General features: G+C 45.1%; 1 protein-coding gene across 1 annotated transcript in view; it reads left to right on the top strand.

Moving 5' to 3' along the window:
- Positions 1-188: 188 nt before the first annotated feature.
- Positions 189-22,446, top strand: part of LOC311128782 (fibronectin-like) — a gene marked incomplete at both ends in the record, with an annotated part of 25,522 nt that continues 3,264 nt past the window's right edge. Inside the window, 15 exons of the mRNA XM_084161024.1 lie at positions 189-312; positions 550-675; positions 973-1,110; positions 1,739-1,870; positions 2,100-2,237; positions 2,789-2,947; positions 3,479-3,694; positions 4,555-4,737; positions 5,288-5,464; positions 6,955-7,110; positions 7,371-7,499; positions 7,933-8,076; positions 16,554-16,675; positions 21,273-21,441; positions 21,731-21,916. Coding sequence (XP_084017150.1) covers positions 189-312; positions 550-675; positions 973-1,110; positions 1,739-1,870; positions 2,100-2,237; positions 2,789-2,947; positions 3,479-3,694; positions 4,555-4,737; positions 5,288-5,464; positions 6,955-7,110; positions 7,371-7,499; positions 7,933-8,076; positions 16,554-16,675; positions 21,273-21,441; positions 21,731-21,916 — 2,299 coding nt within the window. The remainder of the gene's footprint in view (positions 313-549; positions 676-972; positions 1,111-1,738; positions 1,871-2,099; positions 2,238-2,788; positions 2,948-3,478; positions 3,695-4,554; positions 4,738-5,287; positions 5,465-6,954; positions 7,111-7,370; positions 7,500-7,932; positions 8,077-16,553; positions 16,676-21,272; positions 21,442-21,730; positions 21,917-22,446) is intronic.

Consider the following 22,446-nt stretch of genomic DNA (forward strand, 5'->3'; position numbering starts at 1 on the left):
CTATACGAGGAGGCTGTGTGCAAGGGAAACGTTTGGTACAGGGACATTAAAACCGAACTAGCCTCCGACTTCACTGTGGATCTTTCAGATTTTTTTTTAGAAGAGCAACGTCAAACCACCGCTAAGATTACACATTTCCCCCAATATTTTCTTGTCCTAAAATCAACATGTCTAGTAGGCCTATGATTATGGTTCTGGTGATGCTTTGCATCGGGACCGCTGTGAACTGTATGCCGAAACGGAATGGGAAAAGCAGGCGGCAGGCTCATCAGGGAGAAACCAAAATACCTTCGGTGTCATCCGTCTCTCAAGGTGAGTTTTCATACTTTTTGGCTACATAATTGTAGGCTGATTTTGTTTGTAAAACTTTTATTTTATTATTTGTAAAACGTTTGCAGTCTATTATAGAAGAGTATCTCACGTGTATTATTGTAGGCATATTATTTAGCCATTTCGTCTATTGTTATGGGTAAACGTGGATTGTGTCAATCCCTAAAAATATGTCTACTTGGAAGTGTAACAAATTGTTCATTGACTTTCCTTCCCCAGACGGCTGCATTGATAATGGCCAGATGTATAACATTAACGACCAATGGGAGCGTTCCTATCTGGGCACTATGTTGGTCTGCACTTGTCACGGAGTTGCAGGAATTAAGTGTAAAACGAAACCAGAAGGTGAAGTTGCGTTTCTACATCTTTAAATGTGTATAACCTACATGGTCAATGCAAGTCTTGTCTCTCACCATTTGTGTCAATGTCAGTTAACTTATGTAAAACAATTATTGCAATGAACGAAGTTCAAATAAGTTTTCTCTCAGGCTACCTCTGTCAGTAACTCCTATAGGCTGTGCGTCATCTGTATAGATAGCGTAACTACTCTTGACTCTATTGCCATATCATCTACATGTTCATCTGCTCTCTGTTTCTGTGTGCCTGACGAAACACATCACATACCCCAAATCTGTTCCACAGCTGAGGAGACCTGCTATGATAAGATCAACGCCAGGTCTTATCAGGTTGGTGAGACGTATGAGCGACCCAAAGAGGGCATGATCTGGGACTGTACATGCATTGGCTCTGGCCGGGGGAAAATCAGCTGCACCATTGCCAGTGAGTGGGCTCGTATGTGTGTGTGTGTGTGTGTGTGCCAGTGAGTGGGCTCGTTAATCTCATTAAATCTCCATAACACATGGAGACCTCACAGTATGTGGTACGGTCTGTGCAGCTGTGTGTGTGTATGTTGCTGACTGTGTGTGTGTGTGTTGCTGACTGTGTGTGTGTGTGTGTATGTTGCTGACTGTGTGTGTGTGTGTGTGTTGCTGACTGTGTGTGTGTGTGTGTGTGTGTTGCTGACTGTGTGTGTGTGTGTTGCTGACTGTGTGTGTGTTGCTGACTGTGTGTGTGTTGCTGACTGTGTGTGTGTGTGTGTGTGTTGCTGACTGTGTGTGTGTTGCTGACTGTGTGTGTGTTGCTGACTGTGTGTGTGTGTGTGTGTGTGTGTGTGTTTGACTTTGTGTGTTGTCTCTGACTGTGTCTGTCTGACTGTGTGTGTGTGTGTTGCTGACTGTGTGTGTTGCTGACTGTGTGTGTGTGTGTGTGTGTGTGTGTGTGTGTTTGACTTTGTGTGTTGTCTCTGACTGTGTCTGTCTGGCTGTGTGTGTGTGTGTGACTCTGCATGTGCGCGTGTGTCTGTCTGCCTGACTGTGCTTAAGTGTCTAACTGTCTTTCTATGTCCCAGACCGCTGCCATGAGGGTGGTCAGTCCTATAAGATTGGGGACACGTGGAGGAGACCCCATGACACTGAGAGCTACATGCTGGAGTGTGTCTGTCTGGGCAACGGCAAGGGAGAGTGGACCTGCAAACCTGTTGGTGAGCATTGGGAAGGACTGTTTTATTAGAGCGCACTGTAGCAAAACTTAGTACAACATTTTGCAACGTAAGATAGAAACGAGCGTTTATTGGACGAGTATAGAGAGTACCTTCCGGTTTCGGCCCGTTTGCTTCCGTTTCGTGTCCTAGTGAATACGACCCCGGAACCGGAGTATAGCTGTCAAAACAAACACGGCATCATAACCCCTCCCTCTCGCTCTGTCTGCAGCGGAGCGTTGCTATGACAACACAGCGGGGACGTCCTACGTGGTGGGAGAAACCTGGGAGAAACCGTACCAGGGTTGGATGATCGTAGACTGCACCTGTCTAGGAGAGGGGAGTGGGAGGATCACCTGTACCTCTAGAAGTAAGACACCAACACACACACACACACACACAGGAGCGCACACACACACACACCAGCTGGATCCCATTTTAATTAGCCTCTACAGACCGTTGCAGCTTCAACCCGGTGTGTGTGTGTGTGAGAGAGAGAGAGAGAGAGAGAGTGAGGGAATAGTTCAGTTCTGCTTAATGAAGGGAAAACATTAGCTTAACTTGGTGAAGAAGAGTGTCAATTGTCTGTGGTGGAAATGTATATGTGGCAGTTCCATTTTTAAGTGATTTTACATATCCTTAATTTAAAACCCAATGCAAATATCTAACATTTTAAAACGTGTTAGATAGTATACCACTGCTTGCCTATTACCCTGTTATTGGAACTGAACTGGGTTGTATTCATTAGGGCAAAATGTAGCAAAATACTTTTCAACAGAACTAAAATCAGCGTCTTATTGGACAATTCCAGGCAGTCACTCCCTGTTTCAGTGTGTTTTCTTCCGTTCGGTGCCCTAATGAACATGACCTTGTTAAAGTGCTTCTGAACTGTGGAACAACATCTCCTTTTCCCCCTATCAGACCGGTGTAACGACCAGGACACACTGACGTCCTATCGTATCGGAGACACCTGGAGCAAGACGGACGCCCGAGGTCACATGCTGCAGTGTCTGTGTACGGGGAACGGGCGCGGGGAGTGGAAGTGTGAGAGACACGCATCCCTCCACACCACCGGCCTGGGTGAGACTGTTACCGCGTGTGTGTGTGTGTGTGTGTGTGTGTGTGTGTGTGTGTGTGTGTTAAATATATAAAGTGTGAGAGACAGATGGGTGAGATCTTCACTGCTTTTCCTCATCCTTCCCCAGATAGCCTGTGGTTGAACTGCATTGTAATTACATACCTCTACCGGCATTAAAAGTGACAGATTCTCTTTTGGGATTTTCAGGGGATTTTTCCCGGACACAGGATATCAATTGAACATGCTTTTTAGTATAGGACAGGGCTTAATCTGTATCTGGGAAACTTTCCCGTAAACTATTAAAAGCAAATGAGCATTTCTACTGACTGGAAGCATGTTTCCTTTTCCCATTTGTTGTGTGCTGCAGTCTGGGGGAACATTAAAAAAACGTACACATTCTCTTTTTCTAGATCTCTCTTTTTTTGACTTTCAAAGTGTGCACTACAAATGAGTTAACCCAAATCTAGTGGTGTACATTTTTACAAAAATGTCACTGACTGAAGGCATTTTTTTCCTTTCCCATCCATTTCCAGGCACTGGGTCCCGTGTGATCACCAACATCCAGCCGGCTGTGTACCACCCCCATCCCCAGCCAGGCCAGGAGCCTCCGCCCGGCCTAGCCCTGGAGGGGGCCTGCCAGACGGACGCGGGGGTGGCCTACGCCCTGGGGATGAGATGGATCAAGACCCAGGGCAGCAAACAGATGCTGTGTACCTGCCTGGGAAACGGGGTCAGCTGTGAGGAGTGGGGTACGTGCTCTTAGTCTTATTCATGTAATAATAATAATAATATGCCATTTAGCAGACGCTTTTATCCAAAGCGACTTACAGTCATGCGTGCATACATTTTTGTGTATGGGTGGTCCCGGGGGATCGAACCCACTACCTTGGCATTAAAAGCGCCGTGCTCTACCAGCTGAGCTACAGAGGACCACATGTCAATTCATGCCTGCATTTAATGGTTTAATTTTGATCCACGCACCACTAGTTCTGAACACGGTGGTTTTAGTAACCTCTGAAAGGGAATTATTCATGCCAGGCCATTATTTTTTAAAGCTATTGAGTAAGATTACCGAGTGGCGCAGTGGTCTAAGGCACTGCGTCGCAGTGCTAGCTGTGCCACTAGAGATCCTGGTTCGAATCCAGGCTCTGTCGTAGCCGGCCGTGACTGGGAGATCCATGGGGCGGCGCACAATTGGCCCAGCGTAGGAGAGGGAATTGCCGGCAGGGATGTAGCTCAGTTGGTAGAACATGGCATTTGTAACGCCAGGGTTGTGTGTTCGATTCCCACGGGGGGCCAGTTTGAAAAATAATTTATGCACCCACTAACTGTAAGTCGCTCTGGATAAGAGCGTCTGCTAAATTACGTGAAAGTAATTTCCAATTTTGTTCAGTACACATGGCAAATAAACTAGAAAGTTGATCTTGAAACTATGGCAATGTCTCTGACACACTAAATACATGTATATAGTTTACTGGTTCAAGTTGATTTGAAACAATGAATGCATTGGAAATCTTACTCCACAAAGCTCTAACAATAAAAACTGTCAACTTGCATCAGTCAGCAATCTTTCTGACTTCTGTTCTGGTTCTATGTGTTTTGTGTTCAGAGGGCCCAGCCCCAGTGTATGGGGGGAACTCCAACGGTCAGCCCTGTGTGTTCCCTTTCACCTACATGGGGAAGACCTACCACTCCTGTACCTCAGAGGGACGCCCTGACGGGCAGCTGTGGTGCTGCATCTCCTCCGACTGCGAGACAGAACAGAAATACTCCTTCTGTACCAAGAAGAACGGTGAGATTTTGTTAAAAATTCAATTGACAGCTTTTTTATTTATTTGAGACAAGAGGTAGGTGGAAAGGAGCAGGGAGACAGAGAGAGAGGGAGGGATGGATGGGTGGATAGAGAGAGCAGGGAGACAGAGAGGGAGGGATGGATGGGTGGAGAGAGAGAGATCAGAAGTACGCCTTCTGAATCTAAAAGAATGGTGATCTCTTGGATGCAGGCAACACGAGTAGAGCAAGCGTTTTGGCTGATGGGCCATCATCCGTGGGAGCTCGACACAAGCATGTGTTGGGAATGGTGATCTCAACCTGAGCGTTATCCAGCAGCGTCTCTAGAATTCTAGCCAGCCAACATCGTTAACATCTGGCTTCTATTAGAGTGGGAGAATGGGACTTAGTATCCAAGTTTTTTTTAGGGTAGTTACTTTACTGATTGACTGCGTTCCAAATGACACCCTATTCACTTTGTAGTGCACTACTTTGGACTAGAGCACTATCTAGGGAATAGGATGCCATCTGTGAAACACACTCATTTGGGACTGTGTCTGTTGTGTTTGCAGTGATGGTGACAACCAGGGGAGGAAACTCTAACGGTGCCCTGTGTCAGTTCCCCTTCCTCTACAACGGGAGAAACTACACAGACTGTACCGCCGACGGGCGCAGGGACGGCATGAAGTGGTGCGGCACCACCACCAACTATGACGGAGAACAGAGGTTTGGCTTCTGCCCCATGGCTGGTGAGTTCTGTGGTCCCATTCTCAGTTCTATTGCCCCATTCTGAGTTCTCTTGCCCCATGGAGGTGAGATTTGATGCCCCATGGCTGGTGAGTTCTGTTGCCAGACACATGCACGCAATGATCGTACGAAAGCAGCCAGTGGCCGTCCTATCACCTGTAGTCCCTGCATTGTGACAATCCAGTCAGATGTAGTCAGTGGTAATCTCTGCTGTTAATGGGCGTTGGACCAGTAACCGAAAGTTCGTTGGTTCGAATTCCCGAGATGACTAGGTGAAAAATCTGTCGATGTGCCCTTGGGCAAGGCACTTAACCGACGCGTCAATTAACTTAAGGTGGAGTGGTGAGAACCATAGGGGTCTTTTGATTTACATTAGATGCTCGCTAAGTGCCTTTAAATCAAGTCGGTGTTTAAAATGCCATCTGTTGGCTCGGAACACAAAAGGGTTAAAGACTGCCTTTAAACAAACACGTTTTGAAATGCTAATGATATGTCTGAGGCCATTGGAGTAGTGTGGGATCTCAACTCTGCTTCTCTGCTCTCCCTCTTTATCATGGTCTCAATCTGTCTTCTATTTGTTCTTTGGGATTTTTACACAATCAGTCAATCTCTGTTTGGCTGAATGGGGCAGTGGTAAAATTCACACGCCTGTCGAAAGCACTGACCAGTTATTGAGTTTAAGTGCAGTGTTTAAAGGTCATTAGGCGAATGGGTAAATTACCATGAGAAAGGACACTGATTTGCCTGTAAAGAGTTCATGGTGATTGTTATCACTGTTTTTAGCCTCCCAGCTGGGGTGAAGGGGCCCAGGCAGACCTAGCGGAGACCCAGAGCCCATAGCCTGGGCTCCCACACCAGAGCCAGAGATCCAGGCCTAGAGCACAGACCACCAGAACCAGAGTAATGAAACCCGACCCAGAGCCCAGAGGCGGGCCAGGGAGAGGGAGAGACTCCCAGAGCCCAGAGGCGGGCCAGAGAGAGGGAGTGACTCCCAGAGGCCACCGTGTGTCTTCCTGACAGAGACTAGAGGGAGAGACTCCCTTCACCGCCTGTCTGGTCTCCAGGGCAGCCAGCTGCAATAAGCCTCTTCAACACCTCCACAGTCCACACTGCCCCCCCCCCCCCCATCTCTGCCGTCACCTCTCCACACAGACAGACCTCCTATCTGTATCTCGGTTTATTTAAACCACTCATCTCCTTTGAATTAGGAAGACAGCCCCCACAGAGACCCATATGTGTATAAAACCCCTCAGAGGGTTATGTTATGAACATCTGTTTATGACGTTCAGCCTTTGCAAGTTTCATTTGACCTAGTGCTCCAGGTGCACTGTATGGCTGACAAAAATTCTGTATGTTCTAACATTCTAGAAGTTCTAACATTCTAGAAGTTCTAACATTCTAGAAGTTCTAACATTCTAGAAGTTCTAACATTCTAAAAGTTTAAACATTCAAAGTTCTAACGTTTTAAATTCTAAGTTCTCTGTCCTCTCAGCTCACGAGGAGGTGTGTACGACCAGCGAGGGCGTGATGTACCGCGTGGGAGACCAGTGGGACAAACGCCACGACGTCCTGGGACACATGATGCGCTGCACCTGCGTTGGGAACGGCCGCGGAGAGTGGAGCTGTATCGCTTATTCCCAGCTCAAAGGTAATAAAAATATGATTTTTTATAGCGCTTTTCTAAAACGCTTAATAGTAGGTGAGAGGTCATACATGCCACATAGAAAGTGTCAGCACTGTGGTGATGTACAGCCGGTCAGAATCGTTTTCCTACCCCTTCCCCTTGACCCTAACACTTTGATGTTCTCAGATCTGTAAGGTGGATGCAATATGGTGGAAGCGGAGAAGAGAGAATTGGGACCAGCTGTTTTTTTTTTTTACCTTGAATGTGTTTCCTTCCTGTCATAGATCAGTGTATTGTGGACGGGTTGACCTATGAGGTGAACCAGACCTTTACTAAGCTTCATGAAGAGGGCTACATGATGAACTGTACCTGCTTCGGACAGGGCCGTGGGCGCTGGAAGTGTGACGCCATTGGTGAGTTTATAGTTCATACAAACCTAGCATTTTATGGACCAAGCTATTCATTTGTAGTGGTATTAATCCTTTGAGGTGCTTGACTAGCCTGGGCCCATATCTGTTTGTGCTGTCTTACCAACTCCTCTGGTCATTGTCACGCCAATACACCACAAACAGAACCCCCTATGGGCCCTGGTCTAAAGTAGTGCACTAGATAGGGAACTGGTCTAAAGTAGTGCACTAGATAGGGAACTGGTCTAAAGTAGTGCACTAGATAGGGAACTGGTCTAAAGTAGTGCACTAGATAGGGAACTGGTCTAAAGTAGTGCACTAGATAGGGAACTGGTCTAAAGTAGTGCACTAGATAGGGAACTGGTCTAAAGTAGTGCACTAGATAGGGTGTAATGTTGGACACAGACCTAAATCTCACTGTTTTAATATCTGTTCTCAGACCAGTGCCAGGAGCCAGAGACCAGGGTGTTCTATCAGATCGGCCAATCATGGGACAAGCTGATCCACGGCGTCATGTACAAGTGTTATTGCTATGGCAACGGTATCGGAGAGCTCAGCTGCGAGCCCCAACAGTCTTTCCCAGGTAAGAACACAACATCACCAAGCCCTATAGTGGTCACAATACTACACTATACTATTGGAAAATGTTCTGTGGGGGTACGTTCAACCGTCTTTCCCTGGTAATAACTAATATCACTAGCTAGGCATGGTCACTACCGCTGAGTGGAAAAAAGCGACATTTTAGTTGATTAAACAACTTAATAGACCAACGCGCAGTTTCTCTAGAGAGAAATCAAAATCGTTCATGAGATAAATTAAGTCGAGAACTATGTGGGACACTGGGCTGAAGGGAGTTGTAGTTTTCATTAGGCAAATATTCAACCTAGTTCAGCGCAGAAACGTGGTAATTAACTACAATGACCATAATCCACTACGCCTGTTCTTCCCAGCTCAGACAGACGGATAGAGGAATGTTCACCACACAATGACGACGGATAGAGAGAGTTTGTGAGGCAGCGCTACCCGATTGAGAGTTGTAGTAGTAGTTGGTCATAAGCAGTCTTGAAAGTATAGCTTTATGTACTTTGAAGAACTAGTAAAATGATTTTGTCAGACAGCTCTGCAGTGTAGCATGATTAGGCAGCCACTAGCTAGCCATCTAGCTACTAACAGTAGCCTAGCTAAATAGGATGACTCAAAGACAGTACGGTATGGGTCGCACAGAGATAACGTTTAGCTGGCTGGCTGGCTGGTTGGCCTGGCTGGCCTGGCTGGCTGGTTGGCTGGCTGCTACTGCCTGGCTGGCCTGGCTGGCCTGGCTGGCTGGCTGGCTGGCTGGCTGGCTGGCTGGCTGGCTGGCCTGGCTGGCCTGGCTGGCTGGCTGGCTGGCTGGCTGGCTGGCCTGGCTGGCCTGGCTGGCTGGCCTGGCTGGCCTGGCTGGCTGGCTGGCTGGCTGGCTGGCTGGCTGGCTGGCTGGCTGGCTGGTTGGCTGGTTGGCTGGCTGGTTGGCTGCTACTGCCTGAGCAGAGATGAGATGATGACTGAATGAAAAATAATTGTAATCAAATAAAAAACGAAGGAATATAGACAACTGAAATCTTTTATTTTATAGGAGTTTCCTGTTTTTCTATTGATGTCTACCCAATGTGGACCTGACACAGACCATGGAATGTTTTCAATGTTTTGGCTATTATTTTTTATGTCATTATTTCATCATGCATATAATGTTTAAACAAATATAGAAATCGAAACGTGGTAATTTTGTAATAACCCGAACCGACCTCAAAAAACACGAATGGCTCAGCACTAGTGGTCACAAGACGATGCTGTTGGTGGGGTTTGTTTTCTGTTGAAATGTGTTGTGTTACAACAATATTACTTCACTGTGGTAGGCTGGGGGAGGAGGAGGCACTGGCTCCACTAGGAGATGAAGGCAATACTCTGTGGTAAGGCCTACGGGGTGGATGCAATACTCTGTGGTAAGGCCTACGGGCTGGATGCAATACTCTGTGGTAAGGCCTACGGGCTGGATGCAATACTCTGTGGTAAGGCCTACGGGCTGGATGCAATACTCTGTGGTAAGGCCTACGGGCTGGATGCAATACTCTGTGTACCCTCCATGGTAAAAGCCTACGGGGTGAACAATGTTTTCTTTTTAGATACTCCTTCCTGGAACGTCTGTTCTCCAGGGTGAAGTTTCCCCTACAAACAGATCTAGGTTCAGCTTCCCCTCCCCCAACCACATCCTTAACCATTAGTGGGGAAAATGCAAAACTGACCGAAGATCAGCATCTAGAGGCACATTTACCCTACCCCGATATCTGTTTCTGCCTTTGTGTTACTCTTCCTCCTGTGCAACGCCAGGGTTGGGGGTTCGATTCCCACGGGGGGCCAGTATGAAAAATGTATGCACTCACTAGCTGTAAGTCACTCTGGATAAGAGCGTCTGCTAAAATGACTAAATTGTAATCTCTGATCTGTGCTTTCTCTCCACAACGCCCCCTCACGCTCTTTTTAATTTAGCAGAAAACCAACAATATAATTAAACTATCCTGCTCCGGAGTCGTTAAATCTGTCCCCCCCCCCCCACCGTTTGTTTGGGACTTGACTTTGAAGTGGAGGGCAGAGAGGGGGAGGCTCTCACACGTTGGTATATCCACCACCTCCTCCTTTTTTCTTAGGTCTTTGTTGTTAGTTGGTGTGTGTTGTTGAGGTGTTGGAGGAGGTGGTGGATATTTACCCAACGTGTGAGATCCTCCCCCTCTCTGCCCTCCACTTCAAAGTCAAGTTGTAAACAAAGTCCCAAACAAACGGTGGGGGGGGGGGGGGGACAGATTTAACGACTCTGGAGCAGGATAGTTTAATTATATTGTTGGTTTTCTGCTAAATTAAAAGAGCGTGAGGGGGCGTTGTGGAGAGAAAGCACAGATCAGAGATGCAGCGAGTGTTCCCTGTCACACAGGAGGAAGAGTAACAGCGGAGGGCAGAGAGGGGGAGGCTTCCTCCTCCTCAGTCTTTGTTGTTAGTTGACATGTGGTGTTACCAGAGGTAAGTGGAGGAGAGAGGGGTAGGCTGGAGGCTGGAGGCTGGAGGCTCACACACATTGTTGTATCCTCTGTCTCTCTGTAGAGGTGCTCAGACTGGGTTTGTACCATCATCAAAATCCTGGAAAAGTCATGGAATTTTTTTATGGTGTTTTTTAAGGCCTGGAAAAGTTTAGGAAAAGTCATGAAAAATGATTTAATAATTTCTGTTAATGTAATTTATTTAGGCACAGTTTTTTTAAAATATTTTATAAATCAAATCAAAATCAAAATATCAGCCAGGATCGGAATGACAGTAGCGAGTCTGTGTTTGCACGCTTCACCTGCGTAGTGCGAGTGTAGAGAGAGACTGCAGCAGGTCGGCCTATAAAATATGATCTAGAACAGATTAACTAGGTAGACAATTCAAAACATATCTTGTACCCTCTAGTTAACTGTTTTTAGTTATTATTAGCATGTATTCATGATTTCCTTGCGAAAAAGGTCATACAAAGTGTATTTCCTTTTTTGAACTTCATATGATTTGTTTAAACAATTCTTCTTGACAAAATGAACGATTCACTTCACCATTGCATTAGTTGGGATTCGGTTCAGTCGCGGTGAATCGAATCATGTGAATCAAAATAATTTGTGAATCGTCAACATTCGTTATAGGAACAAATATTAGATGTAGCCTTTCTTTTGGATTATATGGCTTCAAAACTTGTTTTGTTGATACTTCCAGTTGATATGGGACTCCAATCGTTGGGACTCCAATCATTAGGACTCCTTTGTATGGGACTCCAATCGTTGGGACTCCTTTGTATGGGACTCCAATCGTTGGGACTCCTTTGTATGGGACTCCAATCGTTGGGACTCCTTTGTATGGGACTCCAATCGTTGGGACTCCTTTGTATGGGACTCCAATCGTTGGGACTCCAATCGTTGGGACTCCTTTGTATGGGACTCCTATGTATGGGACTCCTATGTATGGGACTCCTTTGTATGGGACTCCTTTGTATGGGACTCCTATGTATGGGACTCCTATGTATTTGACTCCTTTCTATGGGACTCCTATGTATGGGACTCCTATCGTTGGGACTCCTATGTATGGGACTCCAATGTATGGGACTCCTATCGTTGGGACTCCTATGTATGGGACTCCTATGTATGGGACTCCTATGTATGGGACTCCTATCGTTGGGACTCCTATGTATGGGACTCCTATGTATGGGACTCCTATGTATGGGACATTGTAACTAAATAGATGGTAGTCAGCCTGCAAAGTAAACATTTCTAAGGTAGCTAAGATAAATATGACTAAACTAAAAAAAAGTCAATTTCCTAGAAAATGTGTGGGCTACCATAGCCATTTGATCTTTGATATATTGAGTGAGCGAATTATTTCAAAAGGCATAAAACTTATTTGGTTGCAATGTCTTACATCAAGGTTGGTCAACCATCCTCCAGGAGAGCTAATGGGTGGTCAGCCATCCTCCAGGAGAGCTAATGGGTGGTCAGCCATCCTCCAGGAGAGCTAATGGGTGGTCAGCCATCCTCCAGGAGAGCTAATGGGTGGTCAGCCATCCTCCAGGAGAGCTAATGGGTGGTCAGCCATCCTCCAGGAGAGCTAATGGGTGGTCAGCCATCCTCCAGGAGAGCTAATGGGTGGTCAGCCATCCTCCAGGAGAGCTAATGGGTGGTCAGCCATCCTCCAGGAGAGCTAATGGGTGGTCAACCATCCTCCAGGAGAGCTAATGGGTGGTCAGCCATCCTCCAGGAGAGCTAATGGGTGGTCAGCCATCCTCCAGGAGAGCTAATGGGTGGTCAGCCATCCTCCAGGAGAGCTAATGGGTGGTCAACCATCCTCCAGGAGAGCTAATGGGTGGTCAGCCATCCTCCAGGAGAGCTAATGGGTGGTCAACCATCCTCCAGGAGAGCTAATGGGTGGTCAACCATCCTCCAGGAGAGCTAATGGGTGGTCAGCCATCCTCCAGGAGAGCTAATGGGTAGTCAGACATCCTCCAGGAGAGCTAATGGGTGGTCAGCCATCCTCCAGGAGAGCTAATGGGTGGTCAGCCATCCTCCAGGAGAGCTAATGGGTGGTCAGCCATCCTCCAGGAGAGCTAATGGGTGGTCAACCATCATCCAGGAGAGCTAATGGGTGGTCAACCATCATCCAGGAGAGCTAATGGGTGTGCACTGTGCAGGGTTTTATTCCATTCCCCTTGTAACAAACCATATGACCTTGATAAACTGGCCCTGATGTGTTTGAGCCGGGCTTGATCAAAATCCTGCACACCCAGCAGCTCTCCTGACTGAGGGTTGACCACGTGTTTTATACAGTTGCCTAAAAGGTATTTTACTTTGTGGGGGGTTAAGTGCATTGCTCAACGAGTATCTATCGACAGGAGATGGTAAATGGGATCAGAGAGCAGCCTCCCAGTGTCGATACCACATTACGCATACTTTTTTTATACATACATAGAGACGCCGCCAATTGTTGGTCATGGAAATTTGGTTAAAAGTCATGGAAAAGTCATGAAATTCCATCTGTCAAAATGTAAATGAACCCTGTCAGAGCTCCACTTAACCTGTTAACAAGCAATCTCAATGTTGACAGCTGTTTACAGTTTTTCTAGCAGTCATTTGACCTGGCAATGGTATTACTTAGTGTGATATGTTAAGAACTATTTGCACTAGAAGGAATCTTGGAGTACTTTCTTTATCTCACTCTCACCAATGCTCTCCGTACCCTGCTACAATCCCCAGCTGTTTTCTGTTTTGGTTACAACGCCGTGGCTGTTATCATTTTGAAGCAACGCAAAGAAAATGTGCCCCCCTATCCACTCTAGACCGTGTACGTGTACGCAGGTTGAAAAAAAGAAAAGCCTCAGCATTTATTTCTTTTTTAAGTGAAGGGTACCCCGAGCCCAGTGCAATAACCTCCCTTAACGACACGCAGCTGTGAAATGGCTGGGAAGGAGTGCAGCCCTGGGTTCAAATACTGTTTCGAAATCTATCAAATACTTTTAGCGTTTGCTTTAGCCTGCCTGGAATGCCAGATGGGCAGGGTTTCTGCAGGGTTTTTTTTGCGACTATTCTATTGGGTCCATTCAATCAAACCCAGATAAGGTATATGAATCCCAGGTCTGTGAAGGAGGGTTCTAGAGACTGGTGTTGGTTGGACTAAGTGGGATTTAAACACTGTATAAACCCCCCCCCCCTCAGTCAGTGGGCCTTAGGAACTGTAATTAGGAGAAAATTGAGACCAGATTGTGCCGAGGTCATACAGACTATTCTATCCTACCCTAGCGTGGTTAACCAATCCACTTGCTGAGGGGTTTTGATTTGATACGATAATTTTTTTTCTATGTAGAAAACAGTACTTCAGAGTTAGGCTGGAGTCTCTACAGAAAAAAAAATAAAACGACAGTTTCAACTTCCAATTGTCAGGATTATGCCTGTAGTCATAGAATGCAATAGAACTCTGTTTTATATCCTAAAGTGATTGGATTATCCATTTATAATTGCGTTGGGCGGTATCTAGATTTTCCTATTTTCATACTGTCCTTCTCTCATCCTGGGATTTACCGGCTTCAGTGGTGGTCGGTGCCATTTTAAGATGAGGGCATATGACTGTCATTCATATTCCATTCACCCAGTTCAATGTAACATCGATAGGTTTAGGCTACTACATGATACTCTAATGTTCCCTATACAGTGAGGGAAAAAAGTATTTGATCCCCTGCTGATTTTGTACGTTTGCCCACTGACAAAGAAATGATCAGTCTATAATTTTAATGGTAGGTTTATTTGAACAGTGAGAGACAGAATAACAACAACAAAAATCCAGAAAAAACGTATGTCAAAAATGTTATAAATTGATTTGCATTAGAACCATGAGCCTCCTAGGTTCTGTATTGAAGTCAATGTACCCAGAGGAGGACGGAAACTAGCTGTCCTCCGGCTACACCATGGTGCTACCCTACAGAGTGCTGTTGAGGCTACTGTAGACCTTCATTGCAAAATAATGTGTTTTAATCCATTATTTGGTGACGTTATTATATTTAGTATAGTTTTATCTAAAAAGGATAACTTTTTTAATGTTTGGTAATAATTTTCTTTATGAAATTCACTGAGGAGGATGGTCCTCCACTGACTGGCTTAGTACACAAGGGGCTCCAAAAAAACATTAAAAAAAGCCCATTGGGCGTCTATTACCAGAATGCTAACCAAATTAGCACAAGTAATATCGAATTTCCATTGAGGCTGCTAGCCAAATATGCTAACGAGCGCAAACAAAAGTAAATTAATTGCAAAGACAGGCAAACCAGCTCATAAACGTATACATTTTATTGGTAGGATCTACCGAATGTCATTTTTGGTGAGTTTGGACATTTACAAGCGAATGTGAATGAGAGACATTGTGCAAATGAACAGCACTGGCTCCGGAGCAGCATGTGTATAGGCTGTGTCTGTGTGGAGTCTGGAGTCACTAGGGCAACGGGCCTGCCTGCTCTGCTTGGAGAAGATGGGGGAGGAGCAGAACAGAGAGGAGAAAAATATAAGGAAGTCAAGATGGCAGCTGTACAGAGTTCTCAAACAAAGCAGAAAGCCAACACTATATGATCCCCCTTCACCTTATTAATTCAGCCACTTACTTAGATAACTAGCAAGTTAAACTTAGTAGTCGCGTTAACACAAAATTATGTTTCTCACGCAGGAAAAAAAGATAAAACGCATAAGAAGTATCTTGCTGCATTTTGTAAACACAGGTCTAAAATGCAAGATTTAACTTTAAGCAAAACATTAGGAAATGTAGCTGGCTACATTCTTTCTATGATAAACATTAGAAATATGATGGCCGTGCATCGTATTCGCTAAAAACATCTTGCTTTTTCATTGTAAACTCATAGCGTTGCAAATAGCGTTCCACTTCTGTTGTCATCTGATGAAATTGAAGCTATTTTTGGCCGAATGTGTTGTACTAATGTATTGTCTGTGAAGGAACACTATAGCATGCCTCCTGTAGCTCAGTTGGTAGAGCATGGCGCTTGCAACGCCAGGGTTGTGGGTTCGATTCCCACGGGGAGGGGGCCAGTATGAAAAAAGTATGCACTCACTAACTGTAAGTCGCTCTGGATAAGAGCGTCTGCTAAAATGACTAAAATGTAAATGTAGTAGCTACAAATATTCAAATTAATTGAAAAACTTCAAAGAAATAGTTTTGACGGTATTAAAAAAACCATCCCGTGGCTATTTCCAAATAACCTGGTATACGGTATAACACCCAAACCTAATTTATAATATAATAATATATATAAATATATGCCATTTAGCAGACACTTTTATCCAAGGTGACTTACAGTCATGTACGCATTACATTGAAAGTAGTGGTTTAGGGAAACATGCTATCGTTGGCTCTAAAGTTATAGTTTATATTTCTGTTGCAGTGTAGCTACAGTGGGGAGAACAAGTATTTGATACACTGCCGATTTTGCAGGTTTTCCTACTTACAAAGCGGCAGTGTATCATATACTTGTTCTCCCCACTGTATGTCTACATGAACAGGTCTAGTGAAGGAGCTGAGGGTTGTTTTCTCTCTCTGCTCTGCATGCTGAAAACCCTGGCTAACAAGAATCTCACAGGGATATGCTACTTCTCCCCCAATTGTTGCAGTACTTCAGCGTCTCATGCACTGCACTGTACAACCTACCATTTCAGAGCTGGTTTAACTGTGCGCTTTCTGAAATTGTAACAGTATCTTGTTAGTTTAGATTCCAAATTGGTTGTGTTGTTTTTCCCAGATTGTTTCATTGCTTGGTGGGTATCTAGATTTCACATCATGCTGTTCCAATATCTTAACAAATAACTACTGTCAATTGTTATCAGATGATGTGTTGCTGAGACATAGTTTCACCACTAACCTATAATACAGTCTGTTCTATCAGATGGTGTGTTTCTGTAGTACTGTAATTTTCCTTCCTCCGTATGGCGTGTTTCAACTTTGGCATGCTTCATACCTCTCTCCCAGGTGGTAACCGACCAGTCCAGGTGATCATCACAGAGTCTGGTAACCAACCCAACTCCCACCCCATCCAGTGGAACGCCCCGCCCTCCGCACACATCACACAGTACATACTCAAGTGGAGAGTGGTGAGTAGTCTATATTCTAGACTAGGGTACATTCTAGACTAGGGTACATTCTAGACTAGGGTACATTCTAGACTAGGGTACATTCTAGACTAGGGTACATTCTAGACTAGGGTATATTTTAGAGTCTGGTGGTTAATATACACCAGATGGGCGGCAGGTAGCTTAGTGGGTAAGAGCGTTGTGCCAGTAACCGAAAGGTCGCTGGTTCTAATCCCTGAGCCGACTAGGTGAAAAATCTGTCGATGTGCCCTTAAGCAAGGCACTTAACCCTAATTGCTCCTGTAAGTGGCTCTGGATAAGAGCGTCTGCTAAATGACTAAAACGTAAAGAAATTATATAGGCAAAACTGAACTCTAAAGAAGTTTACATGCAGTTTGGATTCCACGTAATAATATTATGGGCACCAGCTGTAGCACTGAATTCTAGGGTTTGGTTGTTTCCTAGACATAGATTAAACCTGAAGGTCCTGAAGTTAAAAGCAGATACTGAATAAAAAAAACTGAAAAGAGAATCTGCATTGTCCAGGACAGGCAGCCAAATTCTGCTCTTTTGCCCAAATATGGGCAGAAGAGCTGATCTGTTTGGTCAAAAGACCAATTGGTGTTAAAATAATCAGAATTGGGTTCGGGAAACTGGCCCCTAAACTCAGTGATGGAAAAGGTACCCAATTTTCATACTTGAGTAAAAGTAAAGATACCTTAATAGAAAATGACTCAAGTAAAAGTGAAAGTCACCCAGTAAAATACTACTTGAGTAAAAGTCTAAAAGTATTTGGTTTTAAATATACTTAAGTATCAAAAGTAAATGTCATTGCTAAAATATACTGAAGTATCAAAAGTACAAGACCCCTTGACTTTTTCCACATTTTGTTACGTTACAGCCTTATTCTAAAATTAATTAAATTGTTTTTTTTCCTCATCAATTTACACACAATGCCCCATAATGACAAAGCAAAAATAGATTTTTAGACATTTTTGCAAATTTATTAAAAATAATAAACAGAAATATCACGTTTACATAAGTATTCAGACACTTTACTCAGTACTTTGTTGAAGCACCTTTGGCAGCGATTACAGCCTCGAGTCTTCTTGGGTATGACGCTACAAGCTTGGCACACCTGTATTTGGGAAGTTTCTCCCATTCTTCTCTGCAGATCCTCTCAAGCTCTGTCAGGTTGGATGGGGAGCGTCGCTGCACAGTTATTTTCAGGTCTCTCCAGAGATGTTCGATCGGGTTCAAGTCCGGGCTCTGGCTGGGCCACTCAAGGACATTCAGAGACGTGTCCCGAAGCCACTCCTGCGTTGTCTTGGCTGTGTGCTTAGGGTCATTGTCCTGTTGGAAGGTGAACCTTTGCCCCAGTCTGAGGTCCTGAGCGCTCTGGAGCAGGTTTTGATCAAGGATCTCTCTGTACTTTGCTCCGTTCATATTTCCCTCGATCCTGACTAGTCTCCCAGTCCCTGCCACTGAAAAACATCCCCACAGCATGCTGCTGCCACCACCATGCTTCACCGTAGAGATGGTGCCAAGTTTCTTCCAGATGTGACGCTTGTCATTCAGGCCAAAGAATTCAATATTGGTTTCATCAGACCAGAGATTCTTGTTTCTCATGGTCTGATTGCCTTTTGGCAAACTCCAAGCGGGCTGTCATGTGCCTTTTACTGAGGAGTGGCTTCCGACTGGCCACTACCATAAAGGCCTGATTGGTGGAGTGCTGCAGAGATGGTTGTCCTTCTGGAAGGTTCTGCCATCTCCACAGAGGAACTCTTGAGCTCTGTTAGAGTGACCATCGGGTTCTTGGTCACCTCCCTGACCAAGGCCCATCTCCCACGAATACTCAGTTTGGCCGGGCGGCCAGCTCTAGGAAGAGTCTTGGTGGTTCCAAACTTCTTCCATTTAAGGATGATGGAGGCCACTGTGTTCTTGGGGACCTTCAATGCTGCAGACATTTTTTGGTACCTTTCCCCAGATCTGTGCCTCAACACAATCCTGTCTCGGAGCTCTACGGACAATTCCTTCAACCTCATGGCTTGGTTCACTGTCAACTATGGGACCTTATATAGACAGGTGTGTGCCTCTCCAAATCATGTCCAATCAATTTAATTTACCACAGCTGGACTCCAATCAAGTTGTAAAAACATCTAAAGGATGATCAATGGAAACAGGATGCACCGGAGCTCAATTTCAAGTCTCATCGCAAAGGGTCTGAATACTTATGTACATAAGGTATTTCTGTTTTTTATTTATTTTGAATACATTTGCGAAAATGTCTAAACCTGTTTTCGCTTTGTCATTATGGGCAATTGTGTGTAAATTGAGTAAAATATTTTATTTAATCAATTTTAGAATAAGGCTGTAACGTAACAAAATTTGGAAAAAGTCAAGGGGTCTGAATAATTTCCGAATACACTGTAAATAATTTCAAATTCCTTATATTAAGCGGTCAGAGGTCAGAGGAAATGTAGATCCATTAGAATTATGAAAGAGGATGCTACATTGATTCAGTCTCCACCTGACACTTCCTTCTGGCCTTTTCTGAGAGTGCGGCAGACAGAGAGAGAGTGCGGCAGACAGAGAGAGAGTGCGGCAGACAGAGAGAGAGTGCGGCAGACAGAGAGAGAGAGTGGGGCAGACAGAGAGAGAGTGGGGCAGACAGAGAGAGAGTGAAAGTGAGACAGAGAGAGAGAGATTCCTTAATCAGACGACCACATGTTCTAGTTTTTTTACTTCTGTACTGCAATACCTTTCCTTTCCTCCTCCTCCTCCTCCCCCCCCCCCCCCCCCTCCTCCTCTCTCCACCTCCTCCTCCCCTTGCCTCCTCCCCCTTGTCCTCTTCCTCCTCCTCTCTCCACCTCCTCCTCCCCTCGCCTCCTCCTCCACCTCCTCCTCCCCCCCCCCCCCTCTCCTCCTCCTCCTCCCCCCTCGTCCTCTTCATAAACCTTTGTTGACTGTTTTGCAGTGGTGGAAAAATAACCCAATTGTCATCCTTGAGTAAAGGTAAAGATACCTTAATAGAAAGTTACTAGAGTACAAGTGAATGTCACCCAGTAAAATACTAAATGGCATATTATTATTATTATTATTATTATTATTATAAAATACTACTGGAGTAAAAGTCTAAAAGTATTTGGTTTTAAATTTACTTTAGAATCCAAATTAAATGTAATTGCAAAAAATATACTGAAGTATCAAAAGAAAATGTGTAAATAATGTAATATTTGCTTATTTTAATCAAACCAGACAGTACAGTTTTCTTTTTAAATGTATGGATAGCCAGGGGCACACTCCAACACTCAGACAGCATTTACAGATAGCCAGGGGCACACTCCAACACTCAGACATCATTTACAGATAGCCAGGGGCACACTCCAACACTCAGACAGCATTTACAGATAGCCAGGGGCACACTCCAACACTCAGACAGCATTTACAGATAGCCAGGGGCACACTCCAACACTCAGACAGCATTTACAGATAGCCAGGGGCACACTCCAACACTCAGACAGCATTTACAGATAGCCAGGGGCACACTCCAACACTCAGACAGCATTTACAGATAGCCAGGGGCACACTCCAACACTCAGACAGCATTTACAGATAGCCAGGGGCACACTCCAACACTCAGACAGCATTTACAGATAGCCAGGGGCACACTCCAACACTCAGACAGCATTTACAGATAGCCAGGGGCACACTCCAACACTCAGACAGCATTTACAGATAGCCAGGGGCACACTCCAACACTCAGACAGCATTTACAGATAGCCAGGGGCACACTCCAACACTCAGACAGCATTTACAGATAGCCAGGGGCACACTCCAACACCCAGACAGCATTTACAGATAGCCAGGGGCACACTCCAACACTCAGACAGCATTTACAGATAGCCAGGGGCACACTCCAACACTCAGACAGCATTTACAGATAGCCAGGGGCACACTCCAACACTCAGACATCATTTACAGATAGCCAGGGGCACACTCCAACACTCAGACAGCATTTACAGATAGCCAGGGGCACACTCCAACACTCAGACAGCATTTACAGATAGCCAGGGGCACACTCCAACACTCAGACAGCATTTACAGATAGCCAGGGGCACACTCCAACACTCAGACAGCATTTACAGATAGCCAGGGGCACACTCCAACACTCAGACAGCATTTACAGATAGCCAGGGGCACACTCCAACACTCAGACAGCATTTACAAACGAAGCATGTGTGTTTAGTGAGTCCACCAGATCAGAGGCAGTAGGGATGACCAGGGGATGTTCTCTTGATAAGTGTGTGAATTAGACCGTTTTCATGTCCCGCTAAGCATTCAAAATGTAACGAGTACTTTTGGGTGTCAGGGAAAATGTATGGAGTAAAAAGTACATGCTTTTCTTTAGGAATGTAGTGAAGTAAAAGTTCTCAAAAATATAAGTACAGATACCCCCAAAAAACGACTTAAGTAGTACTTTAAAGTATTTTTACTTAAGTACTTTACACCACTGCCCAAACTAGCCCTGAAGAAGTTAACATTTGTCTTTTAGTTGATATCAATATTATAATATAGTGTAAAATATTATCCCTCTGTCTCCTCTCTTGTCTGGTAGAAAAACACCCGTACTCCGTGGCGGGAGGTGAATATCCCGGGCCACCTCAACTCCTACACTATCGCTGGCCTGAAGCCAGGCATCACCTACGAGGGTCAGCTGATCAGCGTGCTGCGCTTCGGACGCCGCGAGGTCACACGCTTCGACTTCACCACCACATACGGTTCCTGTGAGTATGACCTCAGTATGACCACAGGCCCGTGGATTCTGTCTCCTTGTTGATAGTGTTATTGATATTTTGGCCCGGGAATCGGATTCACACGAACACTGATAAACTACCTGTGCACTGTGATTGATGTCCAAAGGTGAGTTCTTCTTCAGGATGGCATTGAGCAACAGCGATATTGATATCTGTGAACGTCTAGGAAAATCGCCTTTTTTTAAAAGTCCATCTCTGTGCACAGGTCATTTAATCCCGTTCCTAAGGTTTTATCTTGACCATCTGATCTTTCTTTCAGTGGCCACCTCAGAAGGAGAGACCACCCAGCCACCTCCGGTGGTGGACATCAGTGAGTCTGTTACAGAGATCACCTCCAGCAGCTTCGTCATCTCCTGGATGTCTGCCTCTGACACCGTGTCTGGCTTCAGGATCGAGTACGAGCTCAGCGAGGAGGGGCAGGAGAGAGGCCAGCCCATGATCCTCGGTACGGAACAACCCACTGGGCACACACTGGTTGAATCAATTGTTGTTTCCACATCATTTCAATTACATTTAACCGACTTGGAATAGACGTTGAATTGACGTCTGTGCCCAGTGAGAATACACTTTTTTTATGCTAGACCAGTGAAAGGAAATGTCCAACAATGCAGTTTCAAGAAAAATAAGTGTTAAGTAAAAAATAAATAATAATAATAATTAAAGAGCAGCTGTAAAATAAAATAACAGTAGGGAGGCTATATACAGGGGGTACCGGTACAGAGTCAATGTGTGGGGGCACCGGTTAGTCGAGGTAATTTAGGTAATATGTACATGTGGGTAGAGTTAAAATGACTATGCATAGATAATAAACAGAGAGTAGCAGCAAATAGTCCGGGTAGCCATGATTAGCTGTTCAGGAGTCTTATGGCTTGGGGGTAGAAGCTGTTGAGAAGTCTTTTGAACCTAGACTTGGCGCTCCGGTACCGCTTGCCGTGCGGTAGCAGAGAGAACAGTCTATGACTAGGGTGGCTTGAG

The sequence above is a fragment of the Coregonus lavaretus genome (assembly GCF_964263955.1).
Source record: "Coregonus lavaretus genome assembly, chromosome: 5".
Lineage (NCBI taxonomy): Eukaryota > Metazoa > Chordata > Actinopteri > Salmoniformes > Salmonidae > Coregonus > Coregonus lavaretus.